At 40.9% G+C, this 12,924-nt stretch overlaps 2 protein-coding genes across 2 annotated transcripts; both read right to left on the reverse strand.

Moving 5' to 3' along the window:
- Nucleotides 1-3,458: 3,458 nt before the first annotated feature.
- On the reverse strand, nt 3,459-8,324 carry ciarta (circadian associated repressor of transcription a). Its single transcript, XM_083680437.1, has 6 exons — nt 8,140-8,324; nt 6,857-7,203; nt 4,892-4,967; nt 4,692-4,770; nt 4,388-4,538; nt 3,459-4,122 (listed from the first exon to the last, which is right to left on the reverse strand). Exons 2-6 carry the CDS (start codon nt 7,199-7,201, stop codon nt 3,568-3,570), a joined length of 1,206 nt encoding a protein of 401 aa, XP_083536563.1. The 5' UTR covers nt 7,202-7,203; nt 8,140-8,324; the 3' UTR covers nt 3,459-3,567.
- Nucleotides 8,325-9,445: 1,121 nt separating this feature from the next.
- On the reverse strand, nt 9,446-11,897 carry mrps21 (mitochondrial ribosomal protein S21). Its single transcript, XM_083680438.1, has 2 exons — nt 11,787-11,897; nt 9,446-10,146 (listed from the first exon to the last, which is right to left on the reverse strand). The coding sequence occupies exons 1-2, from the start codon at nt 11,867-11,869 to the stop codon at nt 9,966-9,968; spliced, it is 264 nt and encodes an 87-aa protein (XP_083536564.1). The 5' UTR covers nt 11,870-11,897; the 3' UTR covers nt 9,446-9,965.
- Nucleotides 11,898-12,924: the final 1,027 nt, after the last annotated feature.

A 12,924-nucleotide genomic window follows, 5' to 3' on the forward strand; every position in this document is an offset into this window, starting at 1 on the left:
CATTTCCCAAGCTTTGTACTGCTGCTGGCTGCAAGCTACTAGGCTAGCTGACTCTCGCTAGACGCGCTGATCAGCGCAGACACAGATACAGTCTGTAGGTCAGGGGGCACTTCTGCCGCCCGCCTAATACAAGTTGTTCTTGTTTTAAATCAGACAGTAATATGAATTATTAGAGTGGTTACTCTTCATTTGTTGTAACTCATACAAATAAAGCCGCGATTATAAATGTTACTATCATTGTTGTTGTTGACTTGGTTCGCTTTCACAAACTGTTCTTCTCATCTGTCAATGGCACGTGTATGTAGCGCCATCATGTGGTTACCGGCAACGATGTGGTTGACTTATTTTTTGTGACTAACGTGACTGACCTTCCGGCATGTGATTTACCGGCAGGCTACAGCTACACCGATGTAGAGAACATGGCAAAGACCTGCAACTATCCAAGAGAAAATATTGGAAAGATTGGAATTGACCAAATGTTGTTCCAAGTTGTTTGGAAATAAAACAGTAGCTAAAGTCAGTGGGACATTTGTTTATTTGTTTATTTTACCATACATCCCTTACTACTTGCAGATAAGCTGCTGAGGATGTTTCCTGGATGTCTCCCCATTGTTTCCTGTATTACGAACTACCTGACCAACAGGCCACAGTTTGTTTGGCTGCAGGGATGTGTGTCAGACTGGGTGGTGAACAGCACTGGTGCCCCCCAGGGGACGGTTCTGGCTCCTTTCCTCTTCACCCTCTATACCTCAGACACAACACAGATACCTGCCATCTGCAGAAGTTCTCAGACGATTCTGCTATTGTAGGATGTATCAGTGGAAGCCAGGAGACCGAGTACAGAGGACTGGTGGACAGTTTTGTTGAGTGGTGTGAGCAGAACCACCTGCTACTCAACATCAGCAAGACAAAGGAGAGGGTGGTGGACTTTAGGAGGACTAGGGTCCCCCTGTCTCCTGTTTCCATCCAGGAAGAGGACATGGAGGTGGTCCAGAGCTATAAGTACCTGGGGGTGCACCTGGACAATAAACTGGACTGGACTGGTAACACAGTTGTCCTGTATGTCCACAGATGTCCCGGCTTGATTTCCTGAGGAGGCTCAGGTCCTTTCATGTGTGCAGGACTCTGCTGAACATGTTCTACCAGTCAGTGGTAGCCACCGCAGTGCTGTGCGCGGTGGTATGCTGGGCGAGCAGCATCAAGGAAGGTGACACCAAGAGGCTGAACAAGCTTATTAGGAAAGCTGGTTCTGTCCTCGTTGTCACCCTGGACACTGTGGAGGAGGTGGCCAATAGGAGGATGAGAACCAAACTCCTGACCATCATGGACAATCCCTCCCATCCACTACATGTCACTGTGGCAGAGCAGAGAAGCTCCTTTAGCAACAGACTATTACAACCACGTTGCACTAAGGAGCGCTATAGGAGATCTTTTCTGCCTGGCGCAATAAGACTCCTCCTCCGGCTGGCTCGATCGGGGTGATCAGAGTCAGGCTGGGGAATGTTAAATCATACTGGACTGTTTCTTGCTGTACATAATGTTCAGATGTCTATTTTATTTTATTCTATTATTCTATTGTCACTTTATTTTGTTGTTGTTGTTTGTGATGTGAGCTGCTGTAACGCCTTAATTTCCCCTCGGAGATCAATAAAGTACCTATCTATCTATCTATCTATCTATCTATCTATGTATCTTTTCGACTAGGTCTTTGTGGTTGTGTATTTCAATTACTTGACATTATTATGGTAGCTTTGTCTATTGTTGACAGTATCGTTTTGAAAAGCACGGAACAGGAGGGGACACCATATACTGTACTGAGGCATATGGAATCTTGCTATGGCTTGATAAGAAGAACACTTTGTTCTACATATGTTATTGGCTTATAACCCCTCCCCCTGATGTGGAAATGTATGGAAACCAGACACACTAGAATAGATTTTGATGGACCAAACCATCACTTTATTGTATCAAAATGTGTATCAAAGCATTGTCTGTCTCAAAGAATAGAAAAATAAGAACAACAACAACCAAAGACATAATTAATAATGTAACCAAAAATACTTGGGCAGATAAAAAAGAGAGATGGAGAGTAAGGAAGGTAGAGGGAGAGGTAACGGGATGGAAGTCAAAGTAGCAAAACAACTTGGTTGACTTAACTACATATTTGGTTGATATTTTAACATATTTTCAGAAGGATTTAAATCAGCAAAGTTGTTTGTTTTTTAAACATGCAGCGGATTGTACCCACAAGCTTCCTCTGCATCTAGGGAGTTACATCTTAAAGATAGCGTCATTCAACATGAATGATATTTGTTGAGCAAAAACATAGTGGATTAATACACAATGGCCTCATGAGGCTGTTGGGGCATTTTTACCCAATCCATCTGAGTCAGATCAAATCTGAGTCATCATGTTTTCTCCCTCACCAGGTAGTCAGATTGACAAACACAATACCAATTCCAACAAACTCAACAAATTGAGGAATTTAGTAGTATATTTAGGGCTGGTTTCCAGGACACAGATTAAGACTAATCCTAGATTAAAATGCATCTTTAATGGAGATGGTCTATTGAAAATGTTATTTAGTCCAGGACTAGTCTTAATCTGGTCCGGGAAACTGGCCCAAAAAACTTTGAAAATGATCAACTTGGATCACGTTGGAAAAAAAAGTACCAGTGACAAGAGTTTCATTTAGTGCAATTTCCAATTTCAAACCTAAACTCAAAAATGTCAATCACCCGACATTAAATGTATCACAAAAAAGAACACTACAAACCTATGCTATCAAATAAATAAATAAAGTATTAAGCCAATTTAACTGTAATGTAACAGTAGTACTGACGGTATAAAGGGCTCCTTTAAGGGACCCAGGTTTTACCAAATACAGACCATTTCAAACAGGGTTTGAGTTAGGGTTAGGGTTACCCTAACCTACCTACCTAACCCTAACCTTCTTTTTATAAGTAATACCTTAAATTTAACATCATAGCATATGCTTCTCCTCTCTTGTATTACATAGTGGTTACTGTCATTTCAATCTGTATGTCATCAGCTACAGCAGTTTGTATTCACACACTGGTCTCCATATAATACTAGTCTAGTTACATAACAATGTGCGGTAAAAGCTATGGTTTTCAATGGCACTTCTTGGCAGTTGTTAGGTGCCAGTTGTATGGCATGGCTTACAATCAATGAGATGGTTGCAGTAGAGTGTTTTAAGCCTTTACCCACAGCTGCCCTTTCCAATGTTCCCTATAGTACATCGGCTTGAGGGCTCACAGGTCTTCGCAGTGTTCTTCATTGTATTATCCTCCATGTTTTACCCCATTGTTAGCTGTACCACAACTAGTGATTTGCTGTCGTAAAAGCATTGGACTCTTTAATGGTGTTCTTATTTTCTTTTACACTGATGAAATGCATTGTATGTATACTGTTAAATAATGAATATACAAGTCCAACATAAAGAAGTGTATTGTGTCACATCAATCACAAAAAATATTCCCCAAATCCTTTTAAAAGGTATTTAGTGTAAAAAAATAAATAAAAAAAACAGTTGTACAGACAGATTTAACGAATGATGGTATGGAGTGCTTCAGTATGATGCGGCCTGAGGCCTTTATATGAGACTGAATGTTTTTGTGCACTTGGACGCAGCCCCTCGACTTCCTCTGACATCACAGCTGTCTTTCCCTTTCCCGTGCCAGAGCCACCATGGCACCCCAGTGGCTGGTGTCCAGATAAGGGGAGCAGGGGTGAGTCAGAGACTAGGATGGTGGAGGAGATGCAGTTGTCTTGTGTTGCTGCGCTCCCACACACAGATGAAGGGGAAATCTCAACCTGTCCATTTCCTTTTTCTCTCCTGCTACATGGATAGGACAGTCTGTTCAAAGTGTCAGTGTTGTATGACATCTCATGTCCTGGGATACAACCCCCCTCCTCCACTCTTTCATTTTCTCCCTCAAGCCTTGTATATTCTCTGGGATTCACAGGCCTTCTCTGAGGGCTGGGGTTTCGTGACCTGACAGCCTGGTAGCTCTCCTCTGGCTGCCCCCGATGCAGGCGCTTGCAGTAGGGCGCGGCGGCACTGGGAAAGTCAGAGTCCGACCAGCTCAGCTTGCGCTTCTGAGGGGTAAAGACAGAGGCGTAAAGACATGGATTTAAAAAACAAAACAAAAAATGGATTCTTACAATTCAAGTCGTAGATATTACAAAGAATGTATCCAAGTCATAGACTACTCAAGATTTGGTGTGAAAATCGAAATGGCTAATGATACATTCACGGGTAACACTTTACAATAAGGTTGTCTTTATACAGATATTTTCTAAGTTGTTTATTAATTTATAGTTAGTCTAAAGGAGGCATTGTCTGTCTGGTGAAGAGGCCCACCTTGACTGGGATGTGTAGCTGGTTCTGGTGCCAGCGAGGTGGGATACTGGGGATGGAGTTCTTGGGTGAAGCAGCAGCTTCCCACTTCACCTGGGGGAACCACATCTTCAGCATCATCTCCACCTGTAGAAGGGTGTGCAAATATTTCTCACTGTGGAAAGAGAGGCGGGAAAGCAGGGGGAATAGTCAATAAAAAGCTATTGTGAATTAGCTAGACCTTGCAACATATTAGACATTATGATTGAATTTGTCAGTACCACACGTTACTACTTGCTGCCCATTAAATTGATTTTAGTTTGCTTACCCCATGTCAGGTTTCTGTAGAATTCCCAAAATCTTCTGGAGTCTGTCCATGGCAACGCTCTGTTGGAAACTGCTAAGACCTGTCAATCAAAGATATAACAATGATTCAAACATCCACAAGTAACAGCTTATTACTTGGCTGCCATCAAAACACACACACACACACACACTAAATTCCATAGGGTGTAGTCAAAAACATACCTCTTTCAAATCTGCCTTTTTTGAGTCCATTCAGAAGCTCCAACACAGGTCTGACAAATCTCTGCATCTCTGCACACTAGAAGAGTAGGGAAACACACGAGTCAATAACCGTTCAGAGCCCATCAGTCAAGGATTGGTCTAGAGAGCAATCTAATTGAGAAATGTACTGCTTAACTGACAAATTACTGATTAATGTCCCTGGATGCTGATATCAGTAGACCATAATGTTCAAATCAGAACAGGATCAATGTTAGGGCCAGCTGACATACAGTGCTGCTTGAAAGTTTGTGAACCCTACAGGAATGGTCATTATTTTTGTATTAAATATTAAAATGAACTTATAAAATCTTTATCTAAACCCAAATTCGTAATAAAATATATTAATAATTAATAATATATATTTTTTATTGTTTATTTAACAAAAACTCAGATTTCATGTGTGCAAAAATATGTGATCCTCTTCAGTCAATAGCTTGTGGCACCTCCATTAGCAGCGATAATTTGGAGTAAACATCTCGTACAGCCACTAGTCAGTCTCTGACATCTGTTTTGAGGGATTTTTGCCCACTCCTCCTTACAGAACTCAGCCAATTAAGTAAGGTTTGAGGGGTGTCTGGCATGAACTGCCCGCTTCAGGTCCTGCCACAGCATCTTGATTGGATTTAGGTCAGAACTTTGACTTGGCCAATCTAAAACACAAATCTTCTTTCTCCTGAGCCATTCTTTGGTAGATTTGTTTGAATGCTTTGGGTCGTTGTCTTGTTGGAAGACACATTTTCAGCCCAGCTTTAGCCTTGACTGATGGCTTGACGTTCTGTTCAAGAATCTCCTGGTATACCTCAGAATTCATGGTTCCCTTAATGATGTGGAGTTGTCTGGATCCAGAGGAGGAAAAGCAGCCCCAGATCTTGACATTCCCACCACCATGCTTGACTGTTGGGATAAGGTTCTTTTGGTGGTAGGCAGTGTTGGGTTTTCGCCAAACATAGTGGTTTTGATTGTGACCAAAAAGGTCAATTTTGGACTCATCTGTCCAGAGAACGGACTTCCAGAAATACTTCAGGCTTGTCCAGATAGTCTCTAAGACGGGCAGTTTGGTTCTTTTTTGACAGCAGAAGCTTCTTCCAAACAACCCTCCCATGAATGCCATTTCGAATCAGTGTTCTTCTTATTGTTGAAGCATGCACAGTTACCTGAGATGCAGCAAGGGAGGTCTGCAAATCTCTAGATGTTATGTTTGGGTTGGCTTTTACCTGATTTATTATTTTTCTTGTGGCTTTTGGGGATATTTTGGAAGGGTGTCCACTTCTAGACCGAGTTGCTGTGATTTTAAATGCTCTCCATTTGTAAATTATTTGCCTCACAGTGAACTGATGGAGCTCAAATCTTGTTGAGATGATTTTATAGCCTTCCCCAGCCTGATGTGCTCTCACTACCCTGTTCCTGAAGTCCTCTGAGATCTCCTTTCCTCTAGGCATGGTGTGTTTTGCATTCACTTGTATGAGTAACACAAAACTGACCAGGTTTTTTTTATCTCTACTTATCAGAGTCCCGCCCAAACTATGTCCTAAAGATCTCTCATTTGATTGGTTCATTTGGTACCCAATTATTTACCCTCCTGATTCTACTCACCGACTTAATTTAACCAATGCAACTTGGGATTTACTTATTTTTGCACCTGCACTAATTTCTTTATAATTATTTTTTCTACTACACGCTTGATTTCCTCTAAACCAACATATGGAATTGGTAAATATAAACCTGTTATGTCAGATAAAAAAGACTGGTTCTGATTAAATAAAGATTTCATGGTAAAAACTAAAAAATCTATAATTGCACAAGGGGTTCACATACTTTCAAGCAGCACTGTATAGTCTTAATTCCTTCTTTGACAGCTGATTTTGCCCTTCATTTCAAAATGCACTGACTAGAAACATAAAGTAGTTTCTTCATTATAAAACTTACTTTACGAGAGAAGACCAGGTCTCCTTGGGTAGCTGCCCCTGTGCCTAATTTAGCATCCCCAGTTGAGGGCACCAGGGTCGGGTAAGAGTCTGTGTGTTGACAGTGTTCTGCTTGGATGACCCCAGTCCTGGAGTGATCTTGACCAACAAAGGCCAACCGTAGCCTGGGAGCTGCCTTGCCATCCCCAGCTAGGATGAAGGGCTTGCCCCCTCCGATGTCTCCCTCCTCAGAGGAGCACAGGTCGGCCTCATCCTCAGTCTGGTCGCTCTCGCTGAGGAGCAAGCTGGGGGTGGAGGGGAGCGAGTCACAGGATGGCCATTTGGAGGAGTTGCTCAACGAATGCATCCCTGAGGAGGGAGAGAGACAGAACAACACATTAATCACATGGAAGATTACATTTTAAAAGAGACAAGTGAAACAGGTAATGCAAGAGATAATCAAAGAAACATACTCAACTTGCATACTAATACCCTACAATTACAAATATTACTCCTTAATAAACACAGTGACACTATATATACAGTATGGCCACAAAACATGACTGCATACATTTATTTGAAACTATAGACATCAATATTTACTAAGCAACACAGCAGAACACTTACTTCTAGTCTATTAGGATATACAAATCTATATTTAAAAAAAATCTATTGAAAATGCAAAACAAAATCAACGCGAATTCGACAGACACGTGACACTGTTTCCATTATTAGAAATCTAAACGGTGTATCGCCCTCCCTTGTATTCATGAGTCAGTGGGTGTCAGAACATACCTCCACGAGCTGGAGCATTGCAACACATGTGAACGCTGGGAGTGTGACGCGTGCTGCTGCTGTAATCTACTGCGAGATTTGGCTGTGTCACGTATTCGATAAAACTGAATTTCAAATAGCTGAACACTGTAACATGATACATTGTAACGATGACTACTATATCGTTACAGATACATTGTTTCAAACACTTTCAATATGCCAGTCTATTTGTAGAATTCCACGTATTCAACAAGAATTCCAGCAACAAATGGCTTGCATGTTTCAAAGACTAAATCTGTTAAATGATCCGAGGTCAGTTTGGTTTTGTTCAGCTCATGGGGATTTATGAACCGGGGCAGGAAAAGCCGAGCCTGAACCAGAGCATGCCAAACCAACAATTTTAGATTGTTTAAGCGAAACATAAATGTCATAAGCACAACTGCTCTATTTACTGTCAGTTTATTTATCAAGACTGAAAAGGAAATCTTAAAAAGAAAATTAAAAAATATACAATGATAGTATTTTTCTTACCTTTTAGGCTGGAGTAGATGTCAAAAACAACAAAGCCTGCAATATCGATGGGTTGTTGTTTTACTTGAACAAATACAAGTATTATAATAACCTATTGAAAAAGGTTTGTCCTGGGCAGTTGCTGTACTCGACCAAAGCCTCTGTCCTGGTCGTGGTCTGCTGTGTTCTGTGTTCCTTTGCTTCCCTTCAGATTCCCTTCAGTTTACCAGCACAGTCTTCAGGACAGCGAACAGCGAGGGAAACATGTGCACATCCACCAGACTTCTCGAAAGCTACACGTGCTAAACAGTGTACTCGGCGCTTATTGGTTACGATTTGACATAACTCTCTCATTGGCTCGGAGCGTAACCATTGAGTGGCTTCCTAAATGCTGATTGGCTAGTGACGGCTGTTCTCTTGCCTATCTGTCCGCACGTGTAGGTCGTGTGGAGGGCTGTATACTACAGCAGTCAACAAGGAAAACACGAGGCACATGAAACTCATGCGTGGTGTTGATTTAAGTGAAATAATATTAGAGAGGCAGACGCGCAGGCACATAATGTACACAGACACACATAGACACATCAGACACTATAAATAACGGATTAAAACGTCTTCATACGGCATCGTATTATTGTTGTAGGAGGCATATGCATTTTTACATTTGGATGTTATATGATGTTATTAAATGTAAAAATTAATTAAACAAAAAACAACAAAACATATTAACATGACATGACAAAAAACATAATTATGGTGGAGAAAGGCACATTTCAAGCTACCTATAAACCTCAAATTTTAAAATGTAGGCCTGTCACAATCTGGTCATGTCCTATGAACTAGATGTGCTGATGCCTTTAACCAAGGCTTCTTTTATTATGTCTACAAGACGTTTCATAGACTTGCCTTTTGCTCCTCATAATACACACACATCTTGTCCCTCCGGTAGAGAAACCAGTGGGTGACAACCCATCTGTACTTGATGCATCTCAATTACAGGTGTTGCTCTGACCTAGAATCTCTACATCTTCAGTACACCATGGAGAGTTCACACAGAGGAGAGAGAATGAACAAAAGCCTCTGTAATGCTGTGCTCTTTCACATTTGCTGTCATGTCTGCATTTAGTGGTACACATAGCTGTTAGAAAAACACATTTATATGAATTGCTCACCTTTGTATTTAACAACCTGCTGACTTTACTGCACAACTGATGTCTTATACCATTCAGAAAGTTGTTTTAATTGAAACTGGACTGAGATGTGGCTTAGCTGTCAAAAAAGGTCAACATAGGCCTACTATAGAAAAAAATGGGCATAAATGTAATTTTAATAATCAATAACATTTTTATTCTCAGAAACAAACAGACATACATAGGATATGAGACAACAGAAACACTATAATTTTATCTTTACATTCCTTTGATCATAAAGGTGTCATAACATAAATCTATCTTGAGGACCGTGACTGTCATGATGTGTTACGGTTCATTCCTCAAACGGATGTTTTGGAGGGCTGTCACGTGTGTTAGCTATCCAGAGGATGCAAGACCGAGACTCGTGGGAGGTCGTAAGTAAGCAATACTGTTTCACTGCAGCGTGATGCCTGTTGAACCTGCCTCTGACACACTCTATAGGAAAACAATTATGATTAAAACAACAAGACTTCGGTGGATAACCTTTTATAACAAAAGCACAAGACTGTGTGCAATGGAATCTTATTTGATCGAGTCTATTTAAGTTCTCTTCACAGGACTTGACCTATTTTACTTCTTCTCATCTTCCAGCCTGCAAGTCCTCTTTCATTGAGCTCTTGTTGATATCATCCTCCACATACTATCCTCTTCTCCCTAACAGCCGGCCCAGGGATCTTGTCTGTGTGTCCGGGAGATAAAGGAGATCTTCCTGGCCATCTCAGAATGGTAGATCCGCTTGCAGTTCTCGTAGTTCTCTCGCTGTCTGCGTCTACATGGCTTCTCATAGTAGCGCTTACGTTTCACTGTGTCGATTATCCCATCCACAGACAGCACCCTAAAAGAGAGGGAACAGAAATGTAACATGAGAATATGCACACTATACTAGGTGTAGTCCTATGAGTTCAAGGGAAAATTAGTCCTATAAGTTCAAGGGAAAATATGAGTCCTATGAGTTCAAGGTGAAACATTTTGTAAATTAGTTTTTGCTATTTTGTTAATATTTTGCTATTTTCGTATTTGTTTTGTTCATATTTTTGCTTATATATTGTTTATGTCCCATGTACCAACCTCACCAAGTCAATTTTCTGCATGTGCAAATATACTTGGCCAAATAAAATAATTCTGATTCTGATCTGATGAGAGAAGACGGTAAAACGTATTGTTTTTGTTGTTATGTTACTCTATAGGCCTAGTTGGGTAGTAAGTAACACAGTAAAAACTATTGTAACTATTATAACAGAGTAATTTTCAAATTGTAAAAATTGTAGTAGTAACATTCCCTATTCTGCTTGTGTAAAAACAAACGACACTTAATTTCCATTACACTTGGTATGCAATTACATACAGTAACAGTTACACAAAACACATTGCTGCATTATCGCTGAAAATTCTGCTTCAAGATATTCTACTTGTTTGTTGTGTTCTTTCTTCCGTTAAGTTGAAATGTCTAAATACTCAGACGAAGTTGTGTTTGATCAGTTTCGCTGTTTTTTCTACGTCGGTGGTGTATTTACATCGGCTCTTGCCAAGCGCACCCTTTCCCCTCATCAAAACAAGAGCCATCGACATCACGCGTTGTTAGAAGACTGACAGAAAGTCTTGCCCATGACTCTTACTTTTATATGCGAATGGAGGGGAAAGGGTGCCCTTGGCACTAGCCGGCACCACGATACAGCAACGCCATAGGTAAAAATATTATCTCTGGTGAGTATTTCGACATTAAAACAAATAAGTAGGATATCTTGGAGCATGTTTTTATTCGCGGTAGAGTGCGGCGATGTGTTTTCCTGTTTCAGTCCATATATATTTGTGTAGCCCTGATATGCCCTAGAGAAAATTGCATAAACTCTAGGCCATGCAACAATCTATCAATTGAGCCGAGAATAAATGAAAAAGTGCTCGCTGGAGCTAATAATCTGCCGTGACGCACCAATCTCGAAAGCTATTTGGACTTCTAGCATCCTCAACTCCATATCATTATAGATTATTCCAAAATTGCAAAAACGTTTTAACTATGCATGACTTTCCTTGAGTAAATGCAATTTTCTCTAGGGCATATCAGGGCTAATATGTTCGCAACTCGCGAGAGATGCCTCTCAGAGTTGCAACCATACTGAGTCATTATATTATTATGGTTGCAACGAGGTTCAGCCATGGCTTCTGTAGCTCCACAGTTGCGACTCCTACATGCACGCATTTACAGAATCGTATTACGACTTATTTTACATCATATTATATCATAGTACACTCTATTCTCATATAGGATATAAATAGCAGTCTCATAACGGCGTGCAACTAGTAGTACGGCTGTGAGGTCAGACTGTCACCAAAAACTCACTGACATTGAGCTAGCTTAGCCTAGCTGGCATAGCACCGAGTTTGATGCCGAGGGACGGGTGATACTGCATGATGTACAGTAATAAATAGCCCGAATCACAGCAAATGAAAATAAATACATATGTGAAAATACAACACCTGTTCAATGCCTTATAGGCTGCATCTACGTTGCCCTCTTGGACCATCACTGTCCGAGCAACGAAGCGAAGATGGTTCGCCATGATGATAATGGTGCAAATGTGGCACTTGACCGGGTGGAAGCAAATGAGCTGATATGACGGTTCCGCACGAAAAGAAAACCACTACAAAATGGAATTCAATTCACCACTAGGTGACGCCACACTCAGATACTACAGGACTAGATAGATACATAGGTACTTTATTGATCCCCGAGGGGAAATTAAGGCGTTACAGCAGCTCACATCACAAACAACAACAACAACAACAACAACAACAAAATAAAGTGACAATAGAATAAAAATAAAATAGACATCTGAAACATTATATACAGTAAGAACAGTCCAGTACGATTTAACATCCCCCAGCATGACTCTGATCACCCCGATCGAGCCAGCCGAAGGAGTTGTACAGTCTTGCGGCAGGCAGAAAATATCTCCTATAGCGCTCCTTAGTGCTACGTGGTTGTAGTAGTCTCTTTCTAAAGGAGCTCCTCTGCTCTGCCACAGTGTCATGTAGGTGATGGGAGGGATTGTCCATGATGGCCAGGAGTTTGGTCCTCATCCTCCTATTGGCCACCTCCTCCACAATGTCCAGGGTGACACCGACGTGTAATGCATCACACGATTCAAATCGAATCCCTCTTTCCTGTATATAGGTATTATAGATTCCCTGGTGTGTGTGTGTGTGTGTGTGCGTGTGTGTGTGTGTGTGTGTGTGTGTGTGTGTGTGTGTGTGTGTGTGTGTGTGCGCGCGCGCAAGTGCGCATGCTAAATAACCTCAGTTATCATATGCATCGCTCCTGTGTTATCAGTTAGGGACAACTGTAAGTAAGAGATGAAGTGATTGAAAAGAAGTAATGTCTTCATTGTAAACTACATTTTTATAATGCATGTCATATTGAATGAGGGTCTAAACAAAGACTTTTGGAATTTAACTATTAGTACATGATTAGGCCTATGCCTATTTTCTGTTGTCATCAGATACAAATTCTAAGTTGATTTGGAGCACTTTAAAAAGGAGTCTCTCTGTTCCAGTCAATGTTGTAACAACCCTTTAAATGACATTACTTATGATCATATAACTGAGGTTGTGACAT

Source organism: Argentina silus (genome assembly GCF_951799395.1).
Source record: "Argentina silus genome assembly, chromosome: 11".
Classification (NCBI taxonomy): domain Eukaryota; kingdom Metazoa; phylum Chordata; class Actinopteri; order Argentiniformes; family Argentinidae; genus Argentina; species Argentina silus.